This window comes from Microcaecilia unicolor, chromosome 5, assembly GCF_901765095.1.
Source record: "Microcaecilia unicolor chromosome 5, aMicUni1.1, whole genome shotgun sequence".
In the NCBI taxonomy this organism is placed as follows: Eukaryota; Metazoa; Chordata; class Amphibia; order Gymnophiona; family Siphonopidae; genus Microcaecilia; species Microcaecilia unicolor.
Genome location: NC_044035.1, coordinates 194,770,254 through 194,785,653, shown reverse-complemented (window position 1 = coordinate 194,785,653; position 15,400 = coordinate 194,770,254). Strand labels below are relative to the sequence as shown.

At 45.5% G+C, this 15,400-nt stretch overlaps 1 protein-coding gene across 1 annotated transcript in view; it reads right to left on the bottom strand.

The window, feature by feature from the left end:
- Window positions 1-15,400, bottom strand: part of AGRP (agouti related neuropeptide) — a 235,518-nt gene that overhangs the window by 17,643 nt on the left and 202,475 nt on the right. The window contains exon 3 of the mRNA XM_030205014.1: window positions 5,715-5,803. Coding sequence (XP_030060874.1) covers window positions 5,715-5,803 — 89 coding nt within the window. The remainder of the gene's footprint in view (window positions 1-5,714; window positions 5,804-15,400) is intronic.

Here is a 15,400-nt window from a genome sequence, read left to right as displayed (position 1 = left end):
ACTTCCCCATAGGCTGTACCAAATCTAATATGGCAGCTATGACCTCTCACCAAAGTCCTGTTGTACCACTAGGGGCTGCTGTAGTAACATGAGACAATGGCAAGAGGTCGTGTCTGCCATATTGGATTTGTCATGTCCATTGACAGGAGCAAATGGGCATTGCTCCTTCCTTAATGGACTCCACTAGACCATCAGTGATATTCAGGTAAGCCTGATGGGCCTACAGAGGGTGGGAGGACAGAAGGGGGCCCTGAATCACAGGGGATGTGGGAACAGGAGGGGGCCTTAGATCAAGGGTGGAGCTGGATTTCAGGGGCAGTGGAGGGGCTGGATCAAGTGGAGGAGGGGGTTTGGTCCTGGATCTCGATGGTGGTTGATATAAATACATAAGTATTTGCACACTGGGACAGACCAAAAGTCCATGAAGTCCAGCATACTGTTTCCAAGCGTGACCAATCCAGGTCACAAATACCTGGCAGGATCCTGAAAAAGTTCAATTCATTTTATGATGCTTATCCCAGAAATAAGCAGTGGATTTTCCCCAAATCAATTTAATTATGGTCTATGGATTTTTCCTTTAGGAAGCCGTACAGACTTTTTTTAAACCCCACTAAGCTAATTGCCTTTACCACATTCTCTGGCAACGAATTCTAGAGTATAATTACACGTTGAGTGAAGAAACATTTTCTCTGATTAGTATTAAATTTACTACTTTGTAGCTTCATCGCATGCCCCCTAGTCCTAGTATTTTTTTAAAGAATAAACAAATGATTCACGTCTACCCGTTCCAGTCCACTCATTATTTTATAGACCTTTATCACATCTCCCCTCAGCCGTCTTTTCTCCAAGCAGAAGAGCCGTAGCCGCTTCATCCTTTCCTCATAGGGAAGTTGTCCCTTTCCCTTTATCATTTTCGTCACCCTTCTCTGTACCTTTTCTAATTCCACTATCCGCCTTATAATCGAAAGTGATGGGCGCCCATATTTCGACCCAAATTGGGAGATGGGCGTCTTTCTCCCGTGGGCGCCCAAATCGGTATAATCGAAAGCCGATTTTGGGCGTCTTCAACTGCACTCCGTCGCAGAAACGGACAAAGTTGACGGGGGCATGTCAGAGGCGTGGTGAAGGCGGGACTGGGGCATGGTTATCGGCCGAGGAGAGATGGGCGTCCTTAGCTGATAATCGAAACAAGAAGGGCATTTTTGACGAGAATTTGGTCCGCTTTATTTGGACCCTTTTTTTCAGGTCCAAGTCCCAAAAAAGTGCCCCAACTGACCAGATGACCACCGGAGGGAATCGGGGATGACCTCCCCTGACTCCCCCAGTGGTCACTAACCCCCTCCCACCAAAAAAAATCCACTTTACAAACTTTTTTTGCCAGCCTGTATGCCAGCCTCAAATGCCGTACCCACCTCCATGACAGCAGAATGTGTTCTATCCTCTGACAGCCTTTCCCTGGTTTCTGATGTGGGTCTCGGGTGAGTGCGACACCTTTTTCTGTTAAGGGCACTGCAGAGTCACATCAGCAATGCATTGTGGTGGGTGTAGGGTATTGGGCTCCGTGATTCCACTAGCTTGTGTTAAACGCTCACGATGTTGGTAGTTGGTAGGCTCCACTCCCATGGGTCAGAGTGTGCCCTGTTGTGTTTCCGGTAGTCCATGGGGTAGTGGCCATTTGTGTAAGACACTTTTAGATCCCTTTCATGTGTTAGCCACGTTATAGCACTTAGTTCTTACCTTGAATGTTGCTGAAAGAGGGCATTGTACACCATTCTGCCAACTCAGACCTACTGCTAATCTCAGTACCAGCGAGACTCGTTGCCAGTGGGGCACAACCTCTGATCTGCAGTTAACTGTGTGTAAAGGTGCTTATTCAAATAAAGGACGTTTTCAGCGAGATTAGTCTTCAGGTGTCAATGCTGTGCCAAGGTTATACACCAGCAACAAGTCCTGTCCCTGGAGCACTTTTAGTGGGTACTGCAGTGCACTTCAGGCAGGCAGACCCAGGCCCATCCCCCCCCACCCGTAACACTTGTGGTGGTAAATGGGAGGCCTCTAAAACCCACTGTACCCACATATAGTTGCCCCCTTCACCCCTAAGAGCTATGGTAGTGTTGTACATTTGTCCTTCCCATGACCAAATGGCTTGGATTGGGACGTTTCTGAGCTGGGCGTTTTTAGTTTCCATTATCGCAAAAAAAAAAAAACAAAAAACGCCCATCTCAGTAGGGACCAAATCCATGGCATTTGGTCCGTCCAAACCGTATTTTCGAAATGAAAGATGGACGCCCATCTTTTTCAATAATACGGTCTGTCCCTCCTCTTCACATACCCGTTTTCGGACATAAACGCCCATGGAGATGGGCGTTCGCGTTCGATTATGCCCCTCCACATCTTTTTGAGATGCGGGTGACCAGAATTGAACACAATATTCGAGGTGCGGTCGCACCATGGACCTATACAAAGGCATTATAACATCCTCACTTTTGTTTTCCATTCCTATCCTAATAATACCTAACATTCTATTTGCTTTCTTAGCCACTGCAGCACACTAAGCAGAAGGTTTCAACATATCATCAATGACGACAACTAGATCCCTTTCTTGGTCCGTGATGCCTAACGTGGAACCTTGCATGACGTAGCAATAATTCGGGTTCCTCTTTCCCACATGCAACACTTTGCACATGCTCACATTAAACGCCATCTACCATTTAGACACCCAGTCTCCCAGTCTCGTAAGGTCCTCTTGTAATTTTTCCACAATCCTCCTGTGATTGAACTACTTTGAATAACTTTGTTCCGTCAGCAAATTTAATTACCTCACTAGTTATTCCCATCTCTAAGTCATTTATAAATAGGTTAAGAAGCAGCGGTCCCAGCACAGACCCTTTGGGAACCCCACTAACTTCCCTTCTCCATTGAGAATACTGACCATTTAACCCTACTCTCTGTTTTCTATCTTTTAACCAGGTTTTAATCCACAACAGGACAGTACCTCATATCCCATGACTCTCCAATTTCCTCTGGAGTCTTTCATGAGGTACTTTGTCAAATGCCTTTTGAAAATCCAGATACACAATATGCTCACCTTTAACCACATGTTTGTTCAGCCCTTCAAAGAAATGTAATAGATCGGTGGGGCAAGATTTCCCTTGACTAAATCCATGTTGGCTTTGTCTCATTAATCCATGCTTTTGAATATGCTTTGTAATTTTGTTCTTTATAATAGTCTGTACCATTTTGCCCAGCACCGACGTAAGACTCACCGGTCTATAATTTCCTGGATCTCCCCTGGAACCTTTTTTAAAAATCGGCGTTACATTGGCCACCCTCCAATCTTCCGGTACCACGCTCGATTCTGTCAGTACTCTGGGATGAATACTATCCGGTCCAAGAGATTTACTACTCTTCAATTTGTCAAATTGCCCCATTACATCCTCTAGGTTTATAGAGATTTCATTCAGTTTCTCTGACTCATCAGCATTGAATACCATTTCTGGCACCGGTATCGCTCCCAAGGCTGCTATGTAGCTCGCCGTACACTGGTGGGCTGAATAGTAGCCTTGGCCACATTGCACAGTAGCAGACAGCTCCTGTTGTTGGCAAATGAAAAGACTGTCACAAAATGCCTAGCACCCACCTGAGGTTAACCCTGTGGCCACCTGAAGGGCCTGCTCTCAGCACTGCTCAGACCTGCTTGCACCTGCACGTGCTCTATACTAGCACCCTCCACCTCACCTATTGGGTCCCACTCTCAAGTTTTTCTCTGGTGATTTCTAGGTTACTGAGGCCACACTCTCAGGGGTCCCACAATTCTTTAGGTTTTTGGAAAATACTGGAGGGTTTGCTGACTGTCTCTGAGGTTGCAGGAATATTTGGCTTAAGGTTCTATCTGCCCTTAGATCCTGGCTGCTATGGATATGTTCGGCATTTCTTTGCCAATCAGGAATAGTTAGCTATAAAGTTGTCAGCCAACTCATCTGCCTTCTCTGGAGTATGGGGCTGGTGATCTTGAACATATTCCCTCATCTCTGGATGACAACGCTGAGGAAACTGCTCAGGACCACTAGGTTTTGGCAGTCCTCCATGGTTTTAACCTCAGCTCCACAGAACCATCGCTGGTGCTGGTATCTTAACTGGATCACAAACTCGCTGTGAGTATCATCCGCCCCCTTGTGCAAAGTCAGGAACTTTAGTCTGTAGGTCTCGGGGGTAATGGCATAACAGTTCAATAAAGGTTTGTGCACCTCCTCAAACTGGGAGCATATCTCCATAGACAGTCCTTGGAATGACTCAAATGCTCTGCCAGAGAGCTTTCCTACCAGATAGCACACCCAGTCTTTCTTGGGAATCTCACTGAGGCGGCAAAGTTTTTCATAGACAGTTAGATATCCATCAAAGTGCACAAACAAGTTAGGCCCAATCCAGGTTGTGGATCCTACCTCTGTCCTTGGCACAGAGATTGGGTGGGAGCTTTGGATATGGGCCATCTCCAGCTCTAGCATGTAGATCTGACGGATCTCAGTTACTGTGGCATCTGGCCCTGCCAATTCACGGGCCTCTACCCACAAGAGGTCTGCTCTCCCCTCAGGAGAACTCTGCACAGGCAGGTCCTGCAGCATCTCCTTGCTAAGGTCATCCAGTCGCTCTTATGTTAGGTCAGGCATATCCAGTGGCTGATGGCATGCTGCTAGTCTCCTAACACTACAAAAAAATTAACTGACTGGGGAAGGGACCCTTTTATTGCTGCATTCGTTCATTGTGCTCTGTATCTAGAGGTTACAGATTAAATCCTCTGAACCACTCAGTGGATGGTGACCCCTACTCCATGCACTGAGCCTGACAATCCCACCAGGCTGCCACCAAAAAAAATAACTAAAAAGCCTGTCATGAAATGCCTAGCCACCTGCCTGAGTTTAACCCTGCGGCCACCTGGAGGGTCTGCCCTCAGCACTAGTCAGGCCTGCCTGCACCTGGGCACATGCTCTATACTGGCACCCTCCACCCCACCAACTGGGTTCCACTTCCTCTGGGTGAGTCTTCCACTCTCAAGTTATTCCCCAGTGATATCTAGGTTACTGGGGCCACACTATCAGGGGTCTCACAATTTCAAGAAAGCACCCACAGACCCAACACACAAACCACCAGGCTTCTTAGTCAGTCCAGTACAACAGAGCCAATAAACTAACAAGGTTTATTGTCACAGAATTAGAATGGTGAACAATATAAAAAAGATGAAAAAGTAACAGGCAATAACAGGTAACTGAATAAGGATCAATATTAAAACAGTCTAAACACTTTGTCACTACCTGGGTAGCGCCTGGGGAGTTTCAGGATAATAACAGCTCACAAGCTTTGAACAGGGTCTCTGGACAGAGATGTTTACCTCTGAGACTAAAGATTTCCTCACAGCTCAGGCGGGGAAAAAAAACAGTCACTTCTGTAACAGCTTTATAAGAAAAAGACAGTCACCATTTTCTAGCCAAACAAGGGAAATGAACTGGAGAACAAATATGTCATACATTCACATAAGAAGTCAGAGACACAAGTCTCCTGTTTCGTCATACCATCCCATTAAATATTGCTATCCTTATCTTTTGATTCCCCTCATACAGGCAAAGCACAGAGCAAAGGTTCCCTACTGTTCTGCTTTTATGGTAATATAGCATTGTTTCACCATATATGTAAATAAACATTTGGAATAAATGAATTACCCTGGGGTCTAGAAGACTAGTGTCCTGTGAAAGGTCTTCATCAGAAACCTCTGAGGCTGTCCTGTCAAATTCTGATCTTGCTAAGGTACCTGCAAAAAAAGGACAACATCAAAATTGCAGAAAGTTTAGGCTGAAGTAACCTGTGATTCTAAAGCTTGTTATCATGGATGAGGACTGATATCTGGGATTCTAATGACTGTCTCTCAAAAAAAAACATAAAAATATAAGGTAAGCTGTACTGATTCAGACAGGACTAGTCCAGGTCACAAGTTCCTGGCAGATCCAAAAACATTTCTTATAGCTCATAGTGATGACTTTCCCAAGTCTACTTAATAATTTTTTTATGGTCTCTTTCTCCTGGAATTTGTTCAAACCTCCTTAGAGCCCTACTATGTTAGTTGCCTTAACGACATCCCCAACAACACATTCCAGAGCTTAATTTGTTGCTACAAGCAAAAAACACAATTACTTTCAATCTGCTGATTCTTAATATAATGGAGTGTGTTCTTGTTTATTGTTGTTTGAAAGGTCAACCATTCCACCCTATTCTCCAAGAAGAAGAACCCTAATTAAGGTCCTCTTTTAATAAACCATGCTAGCGGGGGGATCACGTGACGCCATGAGCTGAGCAAGTCGCACGTTGTCTCAGCTCTGAGGCCTTCACCCCGGGATCGTACAATTTTGCAATGAAAAGTCTGTAAAACCCTGCATATTTAACGGGTAACCCGCGCATGGACAAATACCTGCAGAAGACGTCAGCTGAAATGGCGCTCAGGTCGGGGAAAAAAGAAAAAAATCAAATCGAGCGCTGTGGACGGGAAAATGGCGGAAGGCCCCCCCGATGTTCCTCCAGTCATGCATTTCAACGAACAGCAACTATCGCAGCTGACTGCGGCAATTGCACAGGCGTGGGACCCGAAATGGGCAGCCCTAAACGAAAAGCTGGACGGTTACCAAACAGCGCTGGATGGTTTGGTGGTCCGCGTGAGTGATATGGAAACCAGAGTGTCAGCTCTCGAAGATGACTCCCGCGGTTATGGGCCCGACCTGCGCGCCTTACAGCAGCAGATGAAGGAGCACAGAGATTGCCTTGATGACCTGGAGGGCAGATCTCGTTGTAACAACCTCCGTATAGTCGGATTACCAGAACAACTCCCAGAGAGAAATTTAGAGTCTTGGCTGGAGTCCTGGTTGGCAGAGGAGCTGGCGCTTACAGACTCCTTTGGCCCCCTAGTCATAGAGCGTGCACACCGCGTGGGGCGCAAAATGGAGCTAAACGCTAGGCCACGGGTGGTCGTGGCGAAGATCTTGAACTACAAGCATAAAGTGGAGATTCTTCAGGGTTTTAAACTTCGCAGAGACTCGCTCAAATACCGAGATCACCACATTCTGATTTTCCAGGACTTCACTCAATCTGTCCAAGCACAGCGCAAGAAGTTTCATCCCATTTGTGCTATGTTAGCAGCGAAGAAGATTAAATTCTCGCTGCAATTTCCAGCAAAGCTGCGGGTCAATCTCCAGGATCGCTGGCAGACCTACAACTCAGCAGAGGAGGCGAAGGCAGCCTTAACTGACAGTCAACTATCGCCAGGGACTTGAATAATGGACTTGGTGGTAATCAAGTGTGCGTGAGTTCATTGATTATTTGCAAGTTTAGGTTGGGTTAATGTAGACGCAGTTCGTTCCTGGGGTGGGGGTCTCATAGTGTTAGTACTTGATTCTCACAATCTCACAGGTCTAACAACCTGTATAGATGTTACAGGGGAGTGTCTGGGGACTGGGGAAGGGGTAGGGTAAGACGGGAGGGCATGGGGGGAGGGAGGAGGGTGGGAAAGGGTGGGAGGGTAGTGCGAGTATTGTATGGAGTGAGAGTAAAAGTTTATGGAGAAAGGTTACCCCTTGCTCTGTTGGCAGTGGTTGGGTTTCCGGGGGGGGGGGGGGGGGGGGGGGGGGGGGGGGGGGGGCTGAGCCTCCGGAGGCCATTCTGGAACGCATTCAATGGAATCTGAAAAGATCTATAGAGATTGGGTGGGATGGGTAGCACTGACCTACGCATTCTTTCCTGGAACGTATCGGGAATTACATCTCCCATAAAGCGTAGTAAGATCTTGGCGCAACTCAAACGCAATAAGGTCATGATCTCCTGCTTACAAGAAACTAAATTAACGGATGCTGAGCACACGATGTCACTGTTCTTCCTCAGGGAATCGCAAGAGTGGGGTAGCTATTCTAATTCGTAAAGGAATGCCCTGCCAAACTAAATTGATACACAAAGACAACGCTGGCAGAGTGGTGTTATTGTTGATAAATTTTCAGGGGAAAAATTTTATCTGTGTTCAGTATATGGGCCCAATGAGCACAACCCATCTTTTTTCCAGACACTGGCAGCACTGGGTCAGAAATATGCAGATGCTCCCTGGGTGTGGGCGGGTCGATTTTAATCAAGTTATGGACCCCGACTTGGACAGATCTTCCCCTAGACACAGTCGTCAATGGGCCGGGGGGGAAGCCTCTTAGCGTTGTGTAAGACACTCAATTTAGTGGACCCCTGGAGATTATTGAACCCGACGACCTGGGACTATACGCATCAATCTAAAGCGCACCAGACATGGTCCACGGATAGACTATGTCCTTTTAACTCAGTCGTGGTTTTTTCGGGTTAAGGATGTGTCAATTGGCCCAACAGAGATCTCTGATCATGCTATTCTATGGTTGGATTTGAAATTTGATATAGGTGGGGAGCCAGCTAGATTTTGGCGCTTCCCCTCGCACTTATACCAAGACAAAGGTTTGGTAGAGCACCTAAAATTAAGATGGGATCACTATGTAGAAACTAACGAGCCATCTTCCCCCTCGCCCATAATATTCTGGGAGGCTTCTAAAGCAGTTTTGAGAGGGGAGGTGATAGCATTCTTAAGTGCGAGGGCCAAGCGGTTGGCGGCGGGCATACTACGATTGGAAAAAGACTACAAAGTGGCCAAAAAATTACATATTAATCACCCCTCCCGAGAAAATAGAGAATGACTGTCAGCATCCTTGGCCGCCCTGAATTCACTAATATACGCGCAAACAAAACAACATTTATTCGTAAAACGGTTGAATTTTCAGCGGTTCGGTAATCGCTCTGGCAAATTGTTAGCCAGAGCGGCCAGGGTAAAACCGTCCTCCAGTTATGTCCCACTGTTGAGAGGGCCCAGCGGGAAGTTAGTTAGTAGCCTGGAAGAGATAACAGAATCATTCCGTAAGTTTTTCCAACATATTTACTCAGAACAAGGAGATGATCAGGGGAAGTTAGTGGAGGATTATTTAGTTGACGCGGGAATGCCTACCCTTGGCCCAACTGAGAGGGAACATCTGTCTGCCCCTATAAGCGCCCAAGAATTGCAGCAGGTCATTAAGTCGCTCCCGACGGGGTCCGCCCCAGGCCCCGATGGGTTCTCCAGTGACTATTACAAAATTCTAGGCCTTGAGCTGGTGGGCCCCCTCATTGCATATTACAACTCGGTGGTGACAAGGGGGTTCTTCTCGCCAGGGGAAAATGAGGCATTGATTTCTCTGATTCCCAAGCCGAGTAAACCTAGGGACAATGTGGAATCCTACCGTCCCATTTCACTGTTGAATGTGGACATCAAAATCTTGGCGCGGATACTGGCAGACAGATTGGCCATCCATATTCCCCATTGGTTGGGCGACCATCAGGTTGGTTTTGTGCGAGGTCGCCATGCCACCTTAAACGTGCGAAAGATATTACTTTCCATAGCACACAGTCAAGCCACTGGAGACCCCCTATTGTTAATCAGCCTGGACGCCAAAAAAGGCCTTTGATAAAGTCCAGTGGGCCTACCTCTTTCATGTTCTCAGCTATGTTGGGTTGGAGGGGTGGTTCCTAGAGGCTCTCAATACATTATATCATTCTCCATCGGCGCAAATCGTGGTAAACGGGATCCAGTCGTCGGCTTTCACTGTGCATAGGGCCGGGGGACCAGACAGGGTTGCCCCCTATCACCGGCGTTATTTCTTTTGTATATAGAACCGCTTCTGAGAACGATTCTGGTTGACCCGGGCATAGTGGGAATCTCTCTGCCTTCGCAGTCAGTAAAGGTTTTAGCCTTTGCTGATAATGTCCTGTTGACGCTCACTCGCCCAGCCCAATCAACGAAACAATTGTTGGACCCATTGGCTGATTTTGAGTTCCTGACGGGGTTCACGCTAAATTTTCAAAAATCAGTAGCCTTGCCCATCCAGTCTGAGATTCGGACAGCTTGGAAAGATAAATTTTCTTTTCAATGGGCAAACTCAGAAATAAAATATCTGGGGGTCTATATTCCAGCGGATTTAAGTAAGCTTTACGACCTAAACATGGGCTTGATGAAGCAGCGAACAAGCGAGCTACTCCATAGGTGGCAGGCACTGCCGATTTCACTGTCTGGACGTATTGCTCTGTATAATATGGTTTTGTTTCCAAAATGGTCCTTCGTGTTCCAAATGCTGCCCCTGTGGTGGCGCGGTAGAGAGGACAAGTGGCTTGGGAAGTAGTTAAAAATTTTTTATGGCAGGGTAAAAAGGGCCAGACTGCCGATGTCCTCAATACTGCTCCCCAGGGTTAAGGGTGGGTTGGGTTTGCTGGATTTACGATTGTTTGCTATTGCCAGTAGTCTCAGACATATTTCAGATTGGTTTCGGTCCAAACATTTTTTTTCTTGTACCAGTGCTGAGACCTCGCTACTTGGCCCACTACACTTCGCATACTGGTTACAGGCTCCCCCTGGGAAACTGCCCAATTTAGGTCCTTACAAATATATTCTTGCTCCTATTAGAACCACATGGAAATGGGTGCGCAAGCGAGGTGGCAGAAATGGAGAGATCTCTTTGTTGTTACCGATCCAAGGAAATGCAGAGTTTCCTGCTGAGATCACATCGGCCGCTTTTAGGAGGTGGGCCTCCCTGGGAATCCTCTATTTATACCACGTGGTTTCAGAGCAAGGGGTCATTAAATCGTTTAAAGATTTGAGTGAGGAGTATGGACTGGAGAGGCAAGACATCTTTGCTTATTGTCAGATCAGACATTATGTCCGTGCCCTCCCATCAGTGGCACTGACTCAAGAGTCGTGGGATGAACTGGAGGAACTGCTGGGTCTGGAGGCGCAGCAGCGGATCCCTTTGAGCTACTTCCATAGACACCTCAGAGACTCACTGCCAGAGCTTGATGTATCTAGAGTGACGCAGGGGTGGAACCAGGAGCTCAACTTACACCTCAGACATGAGCAGATAGCAGAGTGCCTCCGAGTTGCGCACAGACTCTCTGAAAATGTGGCCTGGTGCGAAATGTAATACAAGTTTTGTTGCGCCTGCACATCTCTCCGCATAGGGCATTTCGAGCTGGTCTTCGAGACTTAGACACCTGTCCGAGGTGTGGAGGGGTTGATGTTACTTTGGGACATATGTATTGGACCTGCCCCAGAATCCAAGCATTTTGGAAACAGCTGTGTTTTCAGGTGTCGCAGATGTGGTCCTGCAGATGGAGTCCCTCACCAGAACAATTGTTCTACATCTTCTGGATGCAGAAGCCTACGCCAACAGGATACAAAGCGTTTTTGAGGAGGATCACCCTGATGGCAAAATGAACAATCCTTCAGCTATGGATGGACACGGACAGTCCTAGCGTGTCCCATTGGAGGTCGGCCATGATCCAATGCTGCTCAACAGAAAAAAGAGGAATTAAGAACTTAGCTTCAAAAGAGGTGATATATTATTCTGTAAAACTTGGTCCCCATTCTGGGACACTCTCACTCCAGTAATCAGAAGTAAGATTTTGAATTGTTAAGTTTCCATTAGGGGAGGGTAAGGGGATGGGGGGGGGGGGGAGTAGGGAAGTAGAGGAGGGAGGAATAGAGGGGGGGGGGGGGAAATTGGGGACAGTTATATAAAATTACTATCCAGATTGCATGTTCCTCTCTGATGTTGCATTGTTTTCTTGTGTTATTCATTCTGGATTTCAATAAACAGATTAAAAAAAAAAAAATAAACCATGCTAGCGATACCCTGTGTGGCAAATGGGCTATAGTCTATTCATTTTGAATGGGCTGTGTCGCATATGCCATGCGGGAATCGGTAGTGCAGCTTAGCAAAAGAGGCCTTAAATTTTCAAATGACACAAAACTGTTCAAGGTTGTTAAAGTGTATGTGGATTGTGAGATGAAATTTCATGTGGACAAATGCAAAGTGATGCATATTGGGAAAAATAATCAGAATCATAGTTACCTGATGCTAGGATCCACTTTGGGGGTCAGCACCAAAGAAAAAGATCTAGGTGTCATTGTAGGCATTATGCTGAAATCTTCTGCCCAATGTGGCGGTGGCCAAAAAAGCAAACAGGATGCTAGGAATTATTTGGAAAGGGATGGTAAAAATAAGACCAAGAATACCATAATGCCTCTGTATTGCTCCATGGTGCGACCTCTGAGTATTGCATTCAGTTCTGGTCACCATATCTCAAAAAAGATATAGCAAAATTAGAAAAGGTTCAAAGAGGAGCGACCAAAATGATTAAGAGATGGAACTCCTCTGATATGAGGAAAGACTAAAGAGGTTAGGGCTCTTCAGCTTGGAAAAGACGGCTGAGGGAAGATATGATTGAGGTCTACAAAATCCTGAGTAGTGTAGAACACGTAGCAATGAATCAATTTTTTATTCTTTAAAAAAGTACAAACACTAGGGGACACTCAATGAAGTTACATGGAAATACTTTTAAAACAAAGAGGAGGAAATATTTTTTTTAACTCAAATAACAGATAAGCACTGGAGCTCTTGCCAGAGGATGTAGTAACATTGGTTAATGTATCTGGTTTTAAAAAGGTTTGGGCAAGTTCCTGGAGGAAAAATCTATATTCTGCTATTGAGATAAATATGGGGAAGCTACTGCTTGCCCTGGGATTGGAAGCATGAAATGTTACTACTATTTGGGTTTCTGCCAGTACTTATCTGGCTTTGTACTGTTGGAAACAGGATACTGGGCTAGATGGACCACTGGTTTGACCTAGTATGGCTATTCTTATGGACAAATGTCCAAAGAAAGGAGAGGCCCAAACGACAAAGTAAAGGGAAAAAATTCCCTTATTTGGCCAACTAATGTCATGATGTGCATCCCACCAAGGAGACTATGACAGTGTCCATTCACAGAAAACTGAAGAAGTTTCAGATGAGAATGTGGAATACTCTCCTTTTTGTGTCTCTTATAAAAAGAGGATCAACTCTATGTTTATGGTCCAAATTTGAGAAGCAGCAGCTTCTTCACCATTTCATGGTGTTTGAATCTGCTCGCAAAAGAGCCAAGAGCTCCAAGACTTATGCATGGGGGCCCCCTGGGAGGAAGGCTAGGGTTTTGGAGTCCTTTGGAAGGAAATGTTTTCAGAATGATATGATCATGTGCAACTTAGCATCCTACCAGCTCTTTGTGGGCCTACACTTGCAAAATATAGTGCACAGTGTAGCGGAGTTTGTCAACACACACTAGGGAAAATACTGAAGTTCTCAGGGGTAGTAGCCAAAGGAAAGAAGTGTAGAAAATACATAGCCTGTGTGATGGCATCAAGAGCTTCTGCCATGTGTCTTGGTGCCAGCAGACTCACTTGAGGGCCTCAGACTTAAAATGTGATATACAGGACATACTTGCTGACCCTCTCCAGGCCTACTTCTGACCTAATCTCTTCTAGGAGATTCTAGAGTCATGGGCAACAGAGATCCTATTACTCTCATAAGCACAGGTATCCTCCATTCCTTCAAGGCTGAACAAGGATTTCACTGTCGTACCAGATAGCTGAAGACTCACAAATTCCAGGCCACTCTGCAGCCAAAAATGAGGACAGGCCTTTGACTACCTCTAGAAGATCATAGCCTCAATCCCTTTTTACATTCTAGATGATTTCTGGTAGGAGGAAGGCTAAAGCTTTTTGCAAACAGATGGCCCCTTCTTGTAATCTTAGACTGGTGGGTGTTTAAAAATAGCCAGATGGTCTACTCTCTACAGTTATTCAATATGCCTTAAAACTGCCCATTGAAAGCATCAATGTCAAGCTCTCAGTATCAGTAAATACTTACAAAGGAACTCCCTTCTCTCTTGCAGGCCAGTGTGGTATAAGAGGGAAACGGGAGCTAAAGGAGGAACACTGCTAGACCCGCCACTTTCCCCTCTTATTTCATCAGAGAAAATAGAAAAGCAGAGAAAATTTGATGCAACTAAAGGTTTCCCCCAGTAGAGGGCACTGGGACTCGGTTAAGCCAAGGGGTGAAGGGGACTCCAGAATTAAGGAAGAAAGGTCCAGAAAAACCCTGGTGGTACTGCCTAGTGGGGAAAGTCTTCCTGGGAAGGAGAAGAGCTATTAAAGCCTCAGGTTAACTAGAAAGCAGTGAGGTGGAGGAGACAAGTCAGCCCATGGAGGTGGAGGAATGCCTGGAGCCTAATGAGGGAAATCATGAGTTATGAGGAAGCTGCACCTGTGCTCCAAGATTCAGATGATAAGATGGAAGTCAGATATATGTAGTAGCATATAAGGTAGTGACAAACATAAGTATTGCCATACTGGGACAGCCGAAGGTCCATCAAGCCAGCATCCTCTTTCCAACAGTGGCCAATCCAGGTTACAAGTACCTGGCAAGATCCCAAAACAGTATAATACATTTTGTGCTGTTTATCCCTAAAAATAAGCAGTTGATTTTCCCCAAGTCCATTTTAATAATGGTTTATGAACTTTTCTTTTAGAAAGCTATCCAAATCTTTTTTAAACCCCGCTAACTGTTTTACTACATTCTCTGGCAACGAATTCCAGAGTTTAATTACAAGTTGAGTGTAGAAATATTTTCTCTGATTCGTTTTAAATTTACTACTTTGCAGCTTCATTGTGTGCCCCCTAATCCTAGTATTTTTGGAAAGAGTAACAAGCGATCCACATCAAGCCCTTTCTACTCAACATTATATTATAGACCTCTATCATGTCTCTTCTCAGCCGTCTTTTCTCTAAGCTGAAAAGCCCTAGCAGCTTTAGTCTTTCCTTTTAGGGAAGTCATCCCATTCCCTTTATCATTTTCGTTGCCCTTCCCTGTACCTTTTCTAATTCCACTATATCCTGTTTGAGATGCAGTGTCCAGAAATGCACACAATATTTGAGGTGTGGTCACACCATGGAGCGATACAAAGGCATTATAACATACACATTTTTGTTTCCATTTCTTTCCTAATAATACCTAACATTCTATCTGCTTTCTTTGCCACTGCCACCACACACTGAGCAGAGGGTTTCAATGATGACACCTAGATCCCTTTCCTGGTCGGTGACTCCTAACCTTGCATCACGCAAATATAGTTTGGGCTCTCTTTTCCCACATGCATCATTTGCACTTGCTCACATTAAACATCATCTGCCATTTGAACGCCCAGTCTCCCAGCCTTGTAAGATCCTCTTGTAATTTTTCACAATCCTCTTGCAATTTTACAACTTTGAATAACTTTGTATTGTCAGCAAATTTAATTACCTCACTAGTTACTTCCATCTCTAGATCATTTACATATATGTTAAGAAGCAGTGGTCCCAGCACAGTCCCCTGGGGAACCACACTATCTACCCTTCTCCTTTGAGAATACTGACCATTTAAACCTACTTTCAGTTTTCTATCTTTTAACCAGTGTTTAA